At 43.4% G+C, this 15,479-nt stretch overlaps 1 protein-coding gene across 2 annotated transcripts in view; it reads left to right on the top strand.

Moving 5' to 3' along the window:
- The window catches only part of ANKRD27 (ankyrin repeat domain 27), a 494,829-nt gene that overhangs the window by 469,731 nt on the left and 9,619 nt on the right, over positions 1 to 15,479 (top strand). For both annotated transcript variants that reach the window (XM_069217700.1, XM_069217699.1), the window contains 2 exons: positions 4,693 to 4,780; positions 10,994 to 11,066. In XM_069217700.1, coding sequence (XP_069073801.1) covers positions 4,693 to 4,780; positions 10,994 to 11,066 — 161 coding nt within the window. The remainder of the gene's footprint in view (positions 1 to 4,692; positions 4,781 to 10,993; positions 11,067 to 15,479) is intronic.

Here is a 15,479-nt window from a genome sequence, read left to right as displayed (position 1 = left end):
GCTTCGGTGGAAGGAGCATCATAGTCTACGGTGATCAGTAGGGCAGCTGAGGTCTTCTGCCTCGAGCTTCCTTCTGTGGCAGTCAGGACTAACCTTCTGGCTGAGGTGCTTCAGCCTTGGTGTTCCACTTCGGAACCCCTTTTACACTTCAATGAAACTCTCACTGATGTCCTTCTGGGAAACCTGATCCCTACCCAGCACAGGGGCTGTTGTGAATAGGACAATCGCCCGCTGTCATCGGCCTGCACCAAAAGACCCTAAATTCCTGTCTCTATACCCTACGCCTGAGAGCCTTGTTATCCAGGCTTCTTCAACTTCTGGCGCATTCCCATCCGCACCCCCAGATAGGGAATCAAAAAGACTGGATCAGTTTTCTTCCTCCAGTTTGGCATTGCGGTCTGTGAACACCGCCTGCCTCTTGGGCCGCTACACCCATTCCTTATCTGATACGGTCCCGTAGGAGGCCTGGGCCATCATCTCCCAAGCTGTTGCTGATGGGAGGTATGCAGTCAAGTTCACGATCCATTGTGGGATGGACACAACCAACTCACTGGGTAGATCGGTTGCGTTGACGGTTGCATTAAGGCACCACGCCTGGTTAAGGACGCCTGGCTTTTCAGGGGATGTCCAACAGTCTCTCATGGACATGCCTTCGATGGCACCCGTCTCTTCGGAGACCACACGGATTCTGCTCTTAAGTGTTTTAAGGTGTCCCGGGCTATGGCTTGGTCCCTTGGCCTTGCTGCAGACCCTCACCCACACATTCAGCTTTTCACCCCTTTCGTGGCCACGGAAGGGAACTCCCTCCCTTGACCTTACCCTACTAGCCATAGAGCCACGCATGCTGCTGAGCCACTGCGTGGCCATGGATGCGGAATCTCGCAAGCTTGTGAGTCAGGAAGCCAAAGGTCTGCCCAGTCTACCCCGCCCCAGCTGCTGCCTCCAAACCCTCCTAGTCTAGTGCCCCATCCCGGACCAGTAGGAGGCAGGATTCACCATCACCTGCCTCACTGGGACTCCATCACAACTGACAGGAGGGTTTTGCAAATAGTCCAAAGGGGCTACTCCCTCCTCTTCAAGACTACACCTACGACCATGCCACTGTATTACGACCATTCTCAGAAGATCGTTTGGCACTTCTCCGCAAGGACGTCACTGCTCTCTTGGCCAAGGGAGCCATAGAGAAGGTCCCTGTGCCAGAAGTAGGTCATAGTTGTTATTCCTGCTACTACCTGGTGTCCGAGAAGGACAAGGGCCTTTGCCCTATTCATACCCCCGGGGCCTCAATCTCTTCCTCAGGAAGGAGAAGTTCAAAATGCTCACCCTGGCTCAGGGCCTATCTACCTTGGACCCTGGAGACTGGATGGTAGCGTTAGACTTGCAAGACGCTTTCTTCCATATACCCGTCCTGCCTGCCCACAGATGGTTCTGGCAATTCATGGTAGGCCACGAGTGCTTTCAATCAACTATTCTCCCCTTGGCCTTACCAGCACCCTTCGGGTGTTCATGAAAGTGATGGCGGTGGTTGCAGCTCATCTGTGCAGATTGGGGGTTTCAGTCTTCCCCTATCTCGGCAACTGGCTGTTGAAGGCGAGCACGCCGCACATGGTTGTCTACCACCTTCAGACTTCAGCTAACCTTCTACACTCGCTGGGGTTCACTATAAACATGCCAAAGTCATATCTGACTCCTTCTCAGACGCTCCCCTTCATCGGAGCTGTTCTGGATACAGTGCTGTTTCAGGCCTATCCTCCAGAAAAGCGAGCCTGGATATTCAGGGTATGAGTCTGACGTTTTAGCCTCTATCCTGGATTTTGGTGAGAATGATTGAGTCTGCTTGGCCTCATGGCCTCCTGCATCCTGCTGGTGACACATGCCAGATGGTATCTTTGAAGACATAACATTTCAGTGAAGTTGTGAAGCATTTTTATGTGCACTTAGGTATTTCTATTCATTATTTTCTTTTTTACAGGTTGTTATTGGTATCAGGTATTTGGTGGTAAGGAGCTTAGCCTGAGTATGAAATATTTTGGTTTAGGCATAGTAGCGCCATATTGCAGTTTGTAATACATGTCGAACTGGACTGGTTTGGTATCAGGCTTTTGATTATACTTTTTGTTTAAAAAAAATTCTGTGTACCAGATTGACTTGGAGACTATGCACTTTTAAACTCATTGGCAGAAACATTCCACACATTATTATAGCATATATATTACTGTTCCTATAGGACATGCCCAGCATGTTTTCAGATGGTATTTGCATTCACATTTAGCTTAGTTTTTTTAAATGCGCTTGACTTTTCATGTAGTTTTACTACTAAAATACGGTTGTGGACTATAGTTTGGTTGTGAGAAACTGTGTGGTCATTTGGTCCTTTTATTTATTATTTATGAACTTTTTCCTCTGACGAAGGGCTAGTCTTGAAATGCATTGAGATGTAATAAGAAGCCATAAAAATGATTTGACTACAAATTAATTGGATTACATAATGTGAGGTTTTAACATTCTATAGCTAGAAGGAAGATTGTTGTACATTCATTCTCAAGAATAAACAGAACTATTGTAGTAGAACTCAAGACGTAAAGAATGTATTACACTTTGGATGAACATTTCACAAAAACAGGGACAATCTGGTGTACCAAGAATGATCCTCTCTTGGTGAAGTGCACTTAGGGGACCCTGCCCCTGACCAGGGGGAGCAAAACTCTTTCAGTTTTGATTCACATCTTTGATCAGAGGGGGATACCCTGGAGCATCTGAGTAAGAATAAGTAGTTGACTATTATCTACATTACCTCAGGAATTACAAGGGAGTGCAGAGGTGCACTTCTTAGTTTAATTGGAGGGTGGGGCAGAGTCAAGGACAGAGGTGGAATCTTTGCGTAATTTGTTATTGGTACTATGTTGGACCAGTATGAGGTCTGAACGAAGTAATGGCCATGAGAGTATTGTGTTCAAAAGATGGTATGTACTAGGTGTGAGGGCAGGTGGGTAAGCACTTCAGGAATAAGAATCCTGACTCTGTAGAGAGTTGTGATTAGTGTAAAGTGCAGCACATGTGGGTGTATATTTCTGATAAATTCAAGTGTATTCAAGATGGTAATGACATGAAGGGGTGTTGAATGGGCAATGAAAAGGTCAGATTTGTTAGGAGGGATTATTATGTATATATCAGTCATGCATGCACCTACCCTCTGACACTGCTTTAGCAGTTTGTCTGGAGTGGGGCAGTTGACAGGAATAAGTGTTGCAGAACTGTGATTTTTTTTTTTTTTTCACATGTGAAGAACAGTTTCCTATTTTCCCACTGAAGATATGGAGGTAATTAGAGGTGCTTTATGCCCAGTTTGCTGTCTGGCATTTTTAGAACTAGAGTACAGTGTGACTATAGGGTGTGGCAACAGGTTGTTAGTGTTTGTGAATATCAGCAAAGTTTTGGTTTTGTGAGTGTTCACTATATAGCCAGTAACCACGCCTCAGAAAGCACCCATGTTTCCACTCCTAACTCAGCACCTTTGGCCATGGAAAATCTTGTTAAAGGCAAATTTTATGCTGTCATTAGTGGGATAAAGATTCAGGAAATTTCCCCAAATGTTGATTCTGTGTTATTATTTGTGAAGCAAGCCTCTAAATCTAACTTCAGCCCAATACAACCCAAAAAGGTGTTGTGAATGAGACCCGAGTGATTAAACTTGTTTTTACATAACATTTACGTTTTTTCTTCAACTATTCGTGGTTGTGCTGTAGTTAAATAACACACTGTAGGTCTAGGTGCCCAAGCCACATGTCCAGCTTGTGATCCTTTAAGAGCTTCGAGCCTATAGGTTCTGCCTTCCCAGCATGCCTGTGCACACTGTCAAATCATTCTCCAAGCCTCCCTCAGCGAACCCGAGAAGAGCAGGTCTGTGGCGTTGGTTATTTGCATTTCCATAGTCAAATGTAAAAAAAACAGCTACACTGTCCAGCCTCTGCTGTGCTGAACTGGGGTGTGGGTTGGCTTGTATTTTGACGCGTAGAGGGGAGGGAGGCATATAGAAAGGACTTGGTGCAAGAGAACGGATTACTGGGTTAGTAAGAAGGAGAGAGGCAGTGAGAGCAAGACCAATAGAAGAGGAAAAAGAGAGAGAGAGGGAGAAGAGAAAGAAGAAGGCAAAGAGCCAAGGGGAATAAGATTGAAAGAAGATAAGAGATGGTGGAAGAGCTAAATGGAGAGACAGAGAAGGGAGAAAATGAGCAGAAAGAACCATAGAACTGTGTGAGAGAAAAATAAATTGAGAAAAAGGGTGAAATATGAAACAGTAGGCAATATGGAGAGAGAATGAGAGAAAAAAGTCTACATGATAATATTTGCCAAGTCGCCTCTTGTTATGGCTCCTAGAGTTAAGCCAGACCATTGGCTCTGATCTTCTAAATAATTCTGTTGGATGTCCACCTCTAACCGTAAGAAGCAAATATTTGTTCTGCTTTCCCTCACTTTAGAAGTTGTGTTGGTCACTTGGATCAGATGGTTACTGCTCTTACTATTTGACAGTTGCCTGTTATTTTGAAATGTATAGATGCGTGACTGAAGATGTAGTACGTTTGTAGAAAGAATACAAAACAGAATGTTGATGGTAAGCAGGAGATCATTTGAAATCAGTAAATAATTGATTTGCAAGAATATTCAAGACAACGTTTATTTTTCTTTCCAAAGCATCTTCTAACCTAGGACAGAAAATGATAGGCGATGAAGTGCGCAGGAAGCATGCACATCTTGTCCAATCAATAAATCAGTTTAACAAGTGAGTATGTGACGTGTGTGTATTTTTATTTCCTCAGCTTCATTCAGTGGCCAAAGTGCACAAAGAAAAGAATGGGAACTGTGGTCCTGAGTACAGTGGGGTGGAGTCAGCGAGTGTGGGGGTGTGTTGAGAGCCATGGGTGGAAAGAGCAAATTATTCTCTAATTATTTTGTTGGCATTTCACCTACAGGTATCTGCATATTAAATATTATGTCCACACCCTAAATGAAATTTTAATGCAACTAAAATGTATCTGTGGAAAATGCATTTAACTTGTAGGAAAGCTCAGTGGTTAATATGATCACCTCAGCTGTCTGCGGGTGTAACTGGACAGTTACTGATTTGAATGCTGCCCAGTGCACTAGGGAAATAGTGACATGTTTTTAAAATGTTGCGCGGCACAAACCTATGATAAAAAAACACTTTGAGCGTGCGCCAGTTTAAAAAATATAGTACAGTATCAGGTTGCACACCGTATTAATAAGTTGTCGCAGAATGTGCAAAAAAAATTGTTAAAATCTTTACATTGCTATCAGAAGTAATGTTTTAGTAAGACGCTAACTGTAGCTAGTGTTTTTTTAGGTTTTGCCTGTGCATCGCTTGTGCTGTGCTTGTGAAATCTATTGCACTCAATATAAATCTGTAAAGGGGCTTACAACCTGCCTCCTTGTTTTCCTTGCTTTTCATTAGTTCTTGTGCTTGCGCCTTACTTTTCTTCAGTTTCTACTGGCTGTAGCACTATTTCTTGAATTTACCAATGCTTTTTCCTCATGATTGCTCTTACTAAGTGTCCAGAGGTCCAAGTACTGTGTTCATCAACTGCTACAGCCAGTCTGTTGATACAAAATGTGTTGTGTAACAGATGCCTAGTAAAATCCATTGTGCCAAGCACATGTAGGCTTCAGAACCTAGTTGTGCCCTCCTTCCGTTTGGACATTATTGATTGATTAATGTGCTAATCAACTGATAATTAAAAAGAAAAATTATGCGCATGGACGCTTACTTCCAGCACAGACCGTCCTTGTGCTCTCCTGTATCAACCTTTATCCACACAAAGCTGTATCACCATGCCTCTATTCAGAAAAGTTTACCTGCAGCTCAGAACACAGTGCCTGACCACAGCAGCAGAATTGTATCATAATTAGTGCATAAATAACACCCAGTTTTTAACTGGTGCAAAGTGGAATTAGCCGCTATCTACTCTTAGTTAATAGTGTTTACACGTTCTTCGTGCATTGCTGACTAACTTGCACATCTTATCCATGTTCTCCCTTTCATGTGCGGGAGTGTCCCGTGAAAAGTAGACACTGAAAAGGTTGATTACAAGTGAGAGAAAGGTTGCAGTATGTTGCTCTTTAGGGGGATGACGTTTGAGCATAAGTGTACATATCTGCTCCGAACAGTTCTTGCTGACATCTGCTGGCCGTGATTAGAAATATAGTAGTTTCTTCTCAGCTTCTTAGATCTTACACTGATATTAATTTATTTTGCAGAAATAAATTTACTGATACAGTGTGCTGATTGGTCAAGTGTCATAATTGTGAAATAGAGGAAAGTCAACCGTTCATTATCACTACCTGCATTTTAGAAATCAGAAACTACAATTCAAAGGCTTGTGTGATGGCATTTTATTTCGATTTCTTTTACTATTAACTACTAAATGTGATCAAAAACTAAATCATTGCAAGTGTAAGAAAATAAGTGGGGTAGAAACGTGTATTTCTCCCTAGCACTTGTGCATAGTTACTTGATTTCAGACATCTGGCCAATGTTGAGCCCTCTTCCAGAGCTGGTCTGGTCCTTAGCATTTCCCTCACACTGCCCAGGATTCTTTAATCGCTATTAATAGACAGCCAATATGCACACATTCTTTCATGAAAAGTACTCCCACTCCAGGATATGTGCACCCTAATCAATAAGTGCTCTTCATGTGTTATGTACTTGGCTCTGGTTAATGCAGGGCTGTTTCTTTGAAGCTGAAAGATACAACTACGCACTCATTAAGCAATGAGAAATGCCAATTTGTAACTTGTGGAAAATCTGCAATCCGAGTTTGAGGATTAGCTAATAAGAAACAGTTGTTTTTCTTGGGTAAAATAAATTATTTTTTAATGATTTATGCTGCTGTGTAATGTACAGCAGGATGCCCCCCAACCTAGCCAAAGAAAAATGAGAGGTTACCTTTTTTTCATAGATTATGATTGAAAACGGAGCAAACCCGTCTCATTATGGTTATGAAGAGCTCATAGACAATACATGGTTTTCACAAATGAAATGGAAGATGCAGACTAAATCATTATTATTCCTATATAGTCCATGGGTTGTGTAGTCTTGAACAAAATAAGTAATAAAAAAGTTACTCTTCCAAAGAGCGTAATGTCCACATCTAACAATCTTTATAGCTTAAGATTTGTAAATTGTGGCTAATCACCCACAAGTCTCAAGATGCTGAATTAGCACAAACACTGTAAATAGCAGTCATGAACAGTAGAGTGGTGGCAATGGTATTAGAGACTAGGGTACTTAGAACCGATGGTATGAAAAAGTACCAGCATTGGTGTCTGGGCCAGAAGACAAGCTGAATAACAGTAAGTAGGACTCCAACTAGGCCTAGGGCCGAAGGTTGGTGTGGTTGGCTTCAAAGATTTGTGGTAAGTTGTAAGGAAGATATAACCTAATTCATTCAGTACAAAGTCCTAACTAGGACTGGGTGAAATTTTAATTATGTCAGAGTCATTTTGCTGTACTCTTGTGACATGAAATTACCAACAAATACATAATTACCCTTGCTTGTGTAATTTAGGGGAAACACGCCTACCACAAGAGCACAGTGTAGAAAGCTGGCTTTGTATATACTACATCAAGATGAGATACAGTGTGCACAGAGTTCAGGGGTTCCCTCAGAGGCTTAACAGAGGATAAAGTAGATAATACTAATGCTCTCTTTTGTGGTAGTGTGGTTGAGCAGTTAGGCTTACCAGAGGGTAGTGCAAAGCATTTGTTATGCACACACTCAATGACTTAACTCCAGACCAATGGTTTTTATATAGCAAAAATATATTTTCTTGATTTATTTCTAGAACTACAAGATTCGAGTTGCAGGTAAGTATTTCAATAAATTCGTATTTCACACATATACCAATAGTACTTTGTTTGAAATCGATAAGTTATACACTGTTTGAAATATTGGCAATTATCTGTTTTCAAAGTTGACACTGCAATATTCAGAAACAGTTCCTAGAGGGAAGAAAAGTTAGTATGATTTAGAGGTAAGTACTTGACTTACAGATCTAGTCTTTGGGGATTAGGAGGTCCACGGGTTGGGTTGGGTTGGGTTGGGGTTCAAGTTAACCCCAAACACCCACCACTAGCAACACGGGGCCGGCTGGGTGCAGAGGTCAAATTTGAGCCAAATATAACATGGGCTCCTGTGGAGACTGCGGGCTCTCGAAATCAGGCCTTCCTGCAGGTAAATACTCACGGTTTCGGAGGGCAGACCTAGGGGGTTTAGAGGCGCACTGGGGGGGCCACAAGTAGGCACCAAATGCACCTTCAAGGGCACTGGGGCGGCTGGGTGCAGTGTCCAAATAAGGCATCGGGTTTCCAATGTTGATCTATGACGGGACCCCGGGGGTCACTCAGATGCAGGCGAGATACAGGTGTTCGGCTTGGACAAACCCCAGGCTGGACAGGGAGGAGGGCCGCCTGCTGAACGTAGCTGCACCGGAGGTCGGGTTTTCCAAGGCCTGGGTGCTGCAGGTGCTGTGGTCTTTTAGGCATCAGATATCTTTGTCCGGAGCTTTCGCGTCAGGGGGGTCGTCTGGATTCCCTCTGCAGGCGTCATTGGGGAGGAGTGGAGAGGTCAACCCAGGGTGGGCACTTGCTCACAATCACCTGGGGACTCTTTCTAGCTGGTTGGGCCACCTGGTCACTGGCCAAAGGCGTCGAGTGCAGGGTAGTCAGGACTCTTGATTGTTGATTCTTTGTGGACAGGGTTGCTGTCCTCTGGAGGTCTTGGTCCACTGTGGTGCAGGGCCGTTCTCTGGAGTTTGGCAGAGGTCCATGGTACCGCTGGATGCATCATTTCTTTGTGCAGGTTCTCTGAAGCAGGAGACAGGCCAGAAGAGCTGGGGCCAAGTCAGTTTGTGTGGTGCTTCTTCTCTGCAGGGGTTTAAACTATGCAGTCCTTCTTCTTGTGAGGTCGCCAAAAATCTGATAACTTGGGTCCAGGGGATCTCTTAAATCCTAAATTTATGGGCATTATAGGGGTCAGAGGGCAGTAGCCGATGGCTACTGTCCCTGAGGGTGGCAACACCCTTCTTGTGTCCACCCCCTTTGGGGAGGGGGACACAATCCTAACCCTATTGGTCCCTGTCATCCAACTCAAGATGGAGGAATCTGCAGGGAGGGGATCACCTCTGTTCTGGACACCTTACGGGTGGTCCAAGTTGGGGTGGCCACTTCTCCCTGTTTTCCTTAAATTTCACGCTGGACTTGCCGCCAAAAGTAGGGCTTTGTCTGGGGGCTGGGTATCTCCACTAGCTGGAGTGCAATGGGGCACTGTAACCTGAGGCTTGAGCCTTTGAGGCTCACCGCCAGGTGTTACGGTTCCTGCAGAGGGGAGGAGTGAAGCACCTCCACCCAGGACAGGCTTTGTTTCCGGCCACAAAGAGCACAAAAGCTCTCACCCCATGTGGTCAGAAACTTGTCTGAAAGTGGCATGCTGGTCACTCCTCCACTAGCAGTTTGGCTAACATACAGAGGGGGCATCTCTAAGATGCCCTCTGGGTGCATTTTTCAATAAATCCCACACTGGCATCAGTGTGGGTTTATTGTGCTGAGAAGTTTGATACCAAACTTCTCTGTATTTAGTGAAGACATTATGGAGCTGTGGAGTTCATAATAACAAACTCCCAGACTTTATACTCACTATGGCTACACTGCATTTACAATGTCTAAAAATGGACTTAGACACTCTAGGGGAATATTTCCCCTGCAGCTATGCCTCACCTGTTGTATAGTGCACCCTTCCTTAGGGCCCTAAGGCCTGCTAGATAGGTGACTTAAATATGCCACAGGCTGTGGTTTGTGGGCATGGCACCCTGAGGGGAATGCATTATCGACTTTGCCTTTTTCTTCCCACCACCACACAAAAGCTGCAAAGGCAGTTTACATGTGCTTGGTCAGGGGTCCCCCAGGGTGGTATAATACATGCTGCAGCCCTAGGGGACTTTCCCTGGCCACAGGGCCCTTGGTACCATGGGACTTAACGGTGTGCCAAGTGTGGAAACGTAGGTACAGATTTTGGGAAAGAACACTGGTGTTGGGGCATGGTTAGCAGGATCCCAGCACGCTTTCAATCAAAGTTGGCATCAAAGTCAGGCAACACGTGGGTGGTAACCATGCCAACCGTGTCACTTTCCTACACACAGGAACATATAGCACAAGAGGCTTCTGGCTGCTGCTGTTCATGGTCTCTTGCATTTAGTGTTATTGTTTAGCTCAAATGCAAATCCAATTCAGACGCAAGAGTGCATTTTACACTAAGACAATACAAGTAGATGCAGAGTTGCGCTGCTCACTTAATTCAACATAATTATGCTATAATTTCACTACAGCAAATTATTTGAGTTACACCCACACCTAGTCCCAAGGCCAAAGGCCCAATGCGTGATGTTGGAAGAAAGATAGCTTTGAATAATAGGTTGAGGAATTACATGCTGCTCTTACAATAGAAGACAGCCGACCAGTTTGTTGTCACTGACCAGGTGGAGTGGTGGTTACCTGGGACACTATAATTGACAAATGGGGCAAAGTTATTGACTTCTTCAACCATAGTGGGGGGGGTGGCAAGGGACAAGAATAGTGTTATAGCAGTATAGGCTGCTCATCACATACATGTTTGAGCATTTTCTTAGTTTGTAATTAGAGGTAGGGTGTGCATTTTGTAGTTGTAACATGATCATCTGGCTGTGTTAGAGGTATATGACTCCAGTCCCATGCTAAAAGATAGGAACAGAATAAGCTGTTTACACAGTGAGGGTGGAGAGCCAGAATGGGGTGAGCAGTATGTTTGGGGTAGAAAGTGCGAGAATAGGGATAATTTTTACTTTTCAAGGATTTGAACTGGAGGGACTAGAGCATTCATTGGTGCATGCTTGTACATCCACCTGTGTATTTGTACCTAATGCTTTTCTGTTAATTTATTTATAGAGCAGAGAGTTTGCGGAAAACGATAACAAGAGACAAAAGTGTTCCCAGTTTTGATGACCAGACAGTTCATCAGGTAGGATGTCTCATGGTACTTTATTGCTTTAGTTAACTGATTAATTTGCATGCCATGGTTTTAATGCAAAATTACCTCATTGATTTTGAGTTCCATTATTTAAACTGAAATTCATATACTGTACAGCTGAAATGTTGGTGACCTGCCTTGTTTCAGAACTTGAGGGATTTTAATTTGTGTGTTTTTCTTTATTACAGGTAATATAGATATGTGTTTTTGTTACCTAAGTATTCTAATGAAAATGTCTGTGGAGGAGTAAAGTAAAACTATACCTTAACACAAATAATCTGTGTGTTTGTTTCTTGGTGCCTTTTTGGTTCAGACCCAGACACTGAGATACCCACTGCTTGCCATAGCATCTTAGTTTCATCCTACTGCTGACACTGGTTCTTGTCTAAAGGGTCCGTGCTGACGGAGAGCAGGAAACAGCAGAGCAAACAATGGCACGCACAAGATGCCTTCTTTCTGTCTCCTCCTGTCTCTAAATGCCCTAATTTCATGTCTGTCAGTTGCATGAAAGCTCTCTAGCTGCCCTGTCCTGTTCTCCATGAGCATTGTCTGTCAACTAATCTCACTCCCTTCAGCCCCACCTCTCATTATCCGCCTCCTCTCCCATCCGATGTCTCAGGGCTGTCTCCTCCTACCCATGTAGGTCTCTCCGAACTCAACAGAAAATATTTTTTAAACAAGCATTTGCAATGCAATAGGTCTCGAGTTTGTTCAAGTTAGAGCTATTAGCATTGTAAATTTCTAACTGAAACTTTCTTGCCACACAAACTGAAAATAAAAAGTAAAACAGTTGACATAACCGAGCCGATTCAATGCGCCGCTGTGAGCACGAAAGATAGAGACAAAAGGAATAAGAAGTTCGGTCGGAGTCAAAGTTATCAACAATAGTGCAGTTATCCATGTAACAGGGTGGATGGCCAAGGTGGTAACAAAACCGGCCTAAGGAGGGACAAACGTAAAGCAGTTACCAACAAAAGGATTTTTGAAAGGCAAGCTCATGAACGAGTGATAATGATGGGCGTGTGGTGGGCATGGTTAAAAGCCCAGATACATTCAAACACGTCAGAAAAGCAGCGCTTGCGCGCTGCTAGCTCAATCTAGAAATATAGATAGTATATCCACAAATATTTGTGTTATGAAGACACTTAAAATATAGACAGAGTGGAATAGGGCAGGTAGTGAAAAGCAGGTGCAAAGTAGCGAAAGGTAGTGCATGGGATGGAAAAATGCTGGCTGAGATGTAAAGCCTATTTGCGCTATATGGAGGCAGGGTGTTATTTCCAGACTGCACATATAGGTGGTCATTATGACTGGGGTTCTTCCTTCAAAAAGAGGGTAAAAGCTATTATGTTGCTAAGCAGGAACAAACACAGTACAGAAAAAAACTAAACAGAACATCACAGCCATCCAGCGAGAGAGCAGAAAGTAGATTGCAAGGTATGGAATACAAGGCTTCCTGCAACGGACTGCAAAATCTTTCCATAGTGATACCACAAAAAAGAGACTGTCTTCTAAGTATAGTGTATGTGATAAAACATGATTTGAATGTCACTCATCACAAGAAGGATATGGTTTTCACAATTTATCCTCAGTTGTTCGGAGTTTCCCCTGTAGACATGACACCAGCTGACAACAAGTTTGAATCTGGATAGGGCCAACTAATCAATTTACTACCCCCTTAGTTCAGTAAAAACTATTACTGAGCATCAGTGAGCAGTTCGGCTTGTGTTATGTATTATTTAAAAGATCAGTTTTAATATTCTTTTGATCAGTTATAATTCTAGAGTAATGCAATTTGGTGTGTAGGCCAAGAAACCACATTAAGTATCATGAAAGTATGTAATTGTCTGTATTCACAGACACCCTCCAAAAGTTTTGCTCAACCTCTTTTCGCTTTACTAGCTTCTCTGTAATTTTCAGTAGAAATTAAATTTACTGTATAATCTTCTGGGATACGATTTGCTTGCAGACCTATTAACAAAGAAATTAGGTATGCCTTGGTGCAGCAACTTACCCACACCTAAGTATATAAACCGTTCCAGAGGTCTTTCATAGGTAAGCCACTTTGTGCCCAGAAGACCGGTACTGTTATTGTAAAATAGGCACCCGATCAGTTTTCAGGGTTGCGAGGATTCTATGTCAGGACTAAAGACGAGGGCCATGCGTTTACTTCAACTACTAGACAAACAGCATTCTTAAAAGTAGTACATCTCTTTTACAACCTAATTACCGAGAAACACTGACAAACAGAACTACACAGCACATGACCACAAGAGAGCAATCCCTTCAGGTCATTCTCCTCTGAGAGAGGCCTGGTTGTGCCTGTGAGGGGCTCCTGAAAATCACAAACATGCAGTTTAAAGCCTCTGACAGTGTCAATCGAACGGGCACTCATCAAGAAAAATAGGCCACAACCTGGCAGAGGAGGACACTACACAACATTCTCCAAGGTGTATGAAGTTTTATACGGGAGGATACGTCACTTAATAGTGAATTATCTTTTCTTAATCCTGCAAATTATGAATCAGTTGCATGGCTCTCACTTGCTCCTTCCTCGACAAACTTAAGACTAAAGTGGCTTTTCTTCAGCAGGCAGTGACCCTTTTTTCATTTGGGGCAATCAGTTACCCTTCCTACCTTTTATCTTTCATCTCACTCCACCAAGGCAGAGGAGAGATTTTACTGGCTGGACAGCTGTAGTACAGTCACTTATTATATCGACTGCACAAGGACTTTGAAGTCTGACAAGCAGCTCTTTGTCTAAAATGGAGGCAGCAATAAGGGCAAGGCAGTCCAGAAGAGAACGTTATCTTTCTGGATATTACTGTCTATAAAATGTGCAATACCCTTGCCAAAACTGCCGGAGGAAATTCACGCTCACGGCCACAGTGAAGTGTTCTACTTCATTGCTTTCCAGGGGTGTTCCCATGGCTAAGATTTGTTGTGCAGCAATGTGGGCTTTATGACACAAATTTGCTGAGCATTATTGCTTGAATTCAAAGGTGAGAAGGAATTTTGTACATTTAGTGCTCCGGGATTTTCACTTCTGACTACTGTTTCAGACCCACAACCTAGGTGGAGGTAGTACTTTAGAATCTTTTATGAAGGTGTGGAATCTACAGGTATAAGGATCCATCTGAGGAACAAGTAAGGACCTTCAGTAATGCTCTTTCTGGTGGATACTTTGTCTAAGTCCACATTCTTCACCTATTCCAGCCACCTCCCCGTTCTGAAGCTTGGTCGTAGACCACTCATACTACAAAAGTTTCAATTTACTTGTTGCACTGCGCAGCCTCATAATTGATCTGTCGTTTTCTCATCTCTTCCCCTCCAAGAATGTAAACAATAGATAGGGAACTGACATCAATGTGCTGGGAGGGCAATAGATGGCTCATGTTACATTACTTCCGTGTGGTTTTTGGTACTGGGGATGGAGTCAGAGCCCCCTACCAGTGTACAAGGGATATAAAAAATGTCCTAATCTAGTCTGCACCTGCCTGGTAATAAATCAACAGATTAGGAATGTGCATGTAGATAAAGTATCCACCTGAAAGATAGTTACTGAAGGTAACTAACTGTTTCCAATTTGAGTAGCTATTTATAACAGGTTTGTTGTCCACTATAGGGAACATCAAATGGGCTAGATGGACAAAGCTTATGTTGCCTATGATGTCACAAAACAGCACATTGCAGCACAACGTTGATTGACTTACATAATGCTATTGAAGTGCGTTAGACCCGACAACCTCAGGGTGGTCATCCCCCATCTTTTTGCCAGCCTCCCTCCATTTTTCTGACCGTTATTGCTGGTTTTGAGACACCGCACACTTTACCACTGTTGACCAGTGCTAAAGTGCATGTGCTTTCTCCCCTAAACATGGTAACATTGATTCCTATCCAATTGGCATATTTAATTTACCTGTAAGTCCCTAGTAAAGTGCAGTACCTGTGCCCTAGCCTGGAAATTAAAGGCTACTAGTGGGCCTGCAGCACTTCTTGTGCCACCCACATGAGTTGCCCCTTAACCATGTCTCAGGCCTGACATTACAAGGCCTGTGTGTGCAGTTTCACTGCCACTTTGACTTGGCATTTAAAACTAGTTGCCAAACCTTAACCTCCCCTTTTTCTACATATAGGTCACCCCTAAGGTAGGCCCTAGGTAACCTATAGAGCAGGGTGTAAGTAAAAGACAAGACATGTACTTATGTGTTTTATAAGGCCTGGAAGTGAAAAACTCACCAATTCGTTTACCACTACTGTGAGGCCTGCTCCTCTCATAGACGAGCATTAGAACTGCCCTCATGTACATTCAAGTGGTAGATTCTGATTTGGAAGGAGTAGCCCTATCATTTTTAGTATTGCCAAAATGGTAGTAGAAAATCCTGCTCACTGGTAAAGATGTGG

This window comes from Pleurodeles waltl, chromosome 12, assembly GCF_031143425.1.
Source record: "Pleurodeles waltl isolate 20211129_DDA chromosome 12, aPleWal1.hap1.20221129, whole genome shotgun sequence".
In the NCBI taxonomy this organism is placed as follows: domain Eukaryota; kingdom Metazoa; phylum Chordata; class Amphibia; order Caudata; family Salamandridae; genus Pleurodeles; species Pleurodeles waltl.
This window is presented reverse-complemented; position numbering and strand designations above follow the sequence as displayed.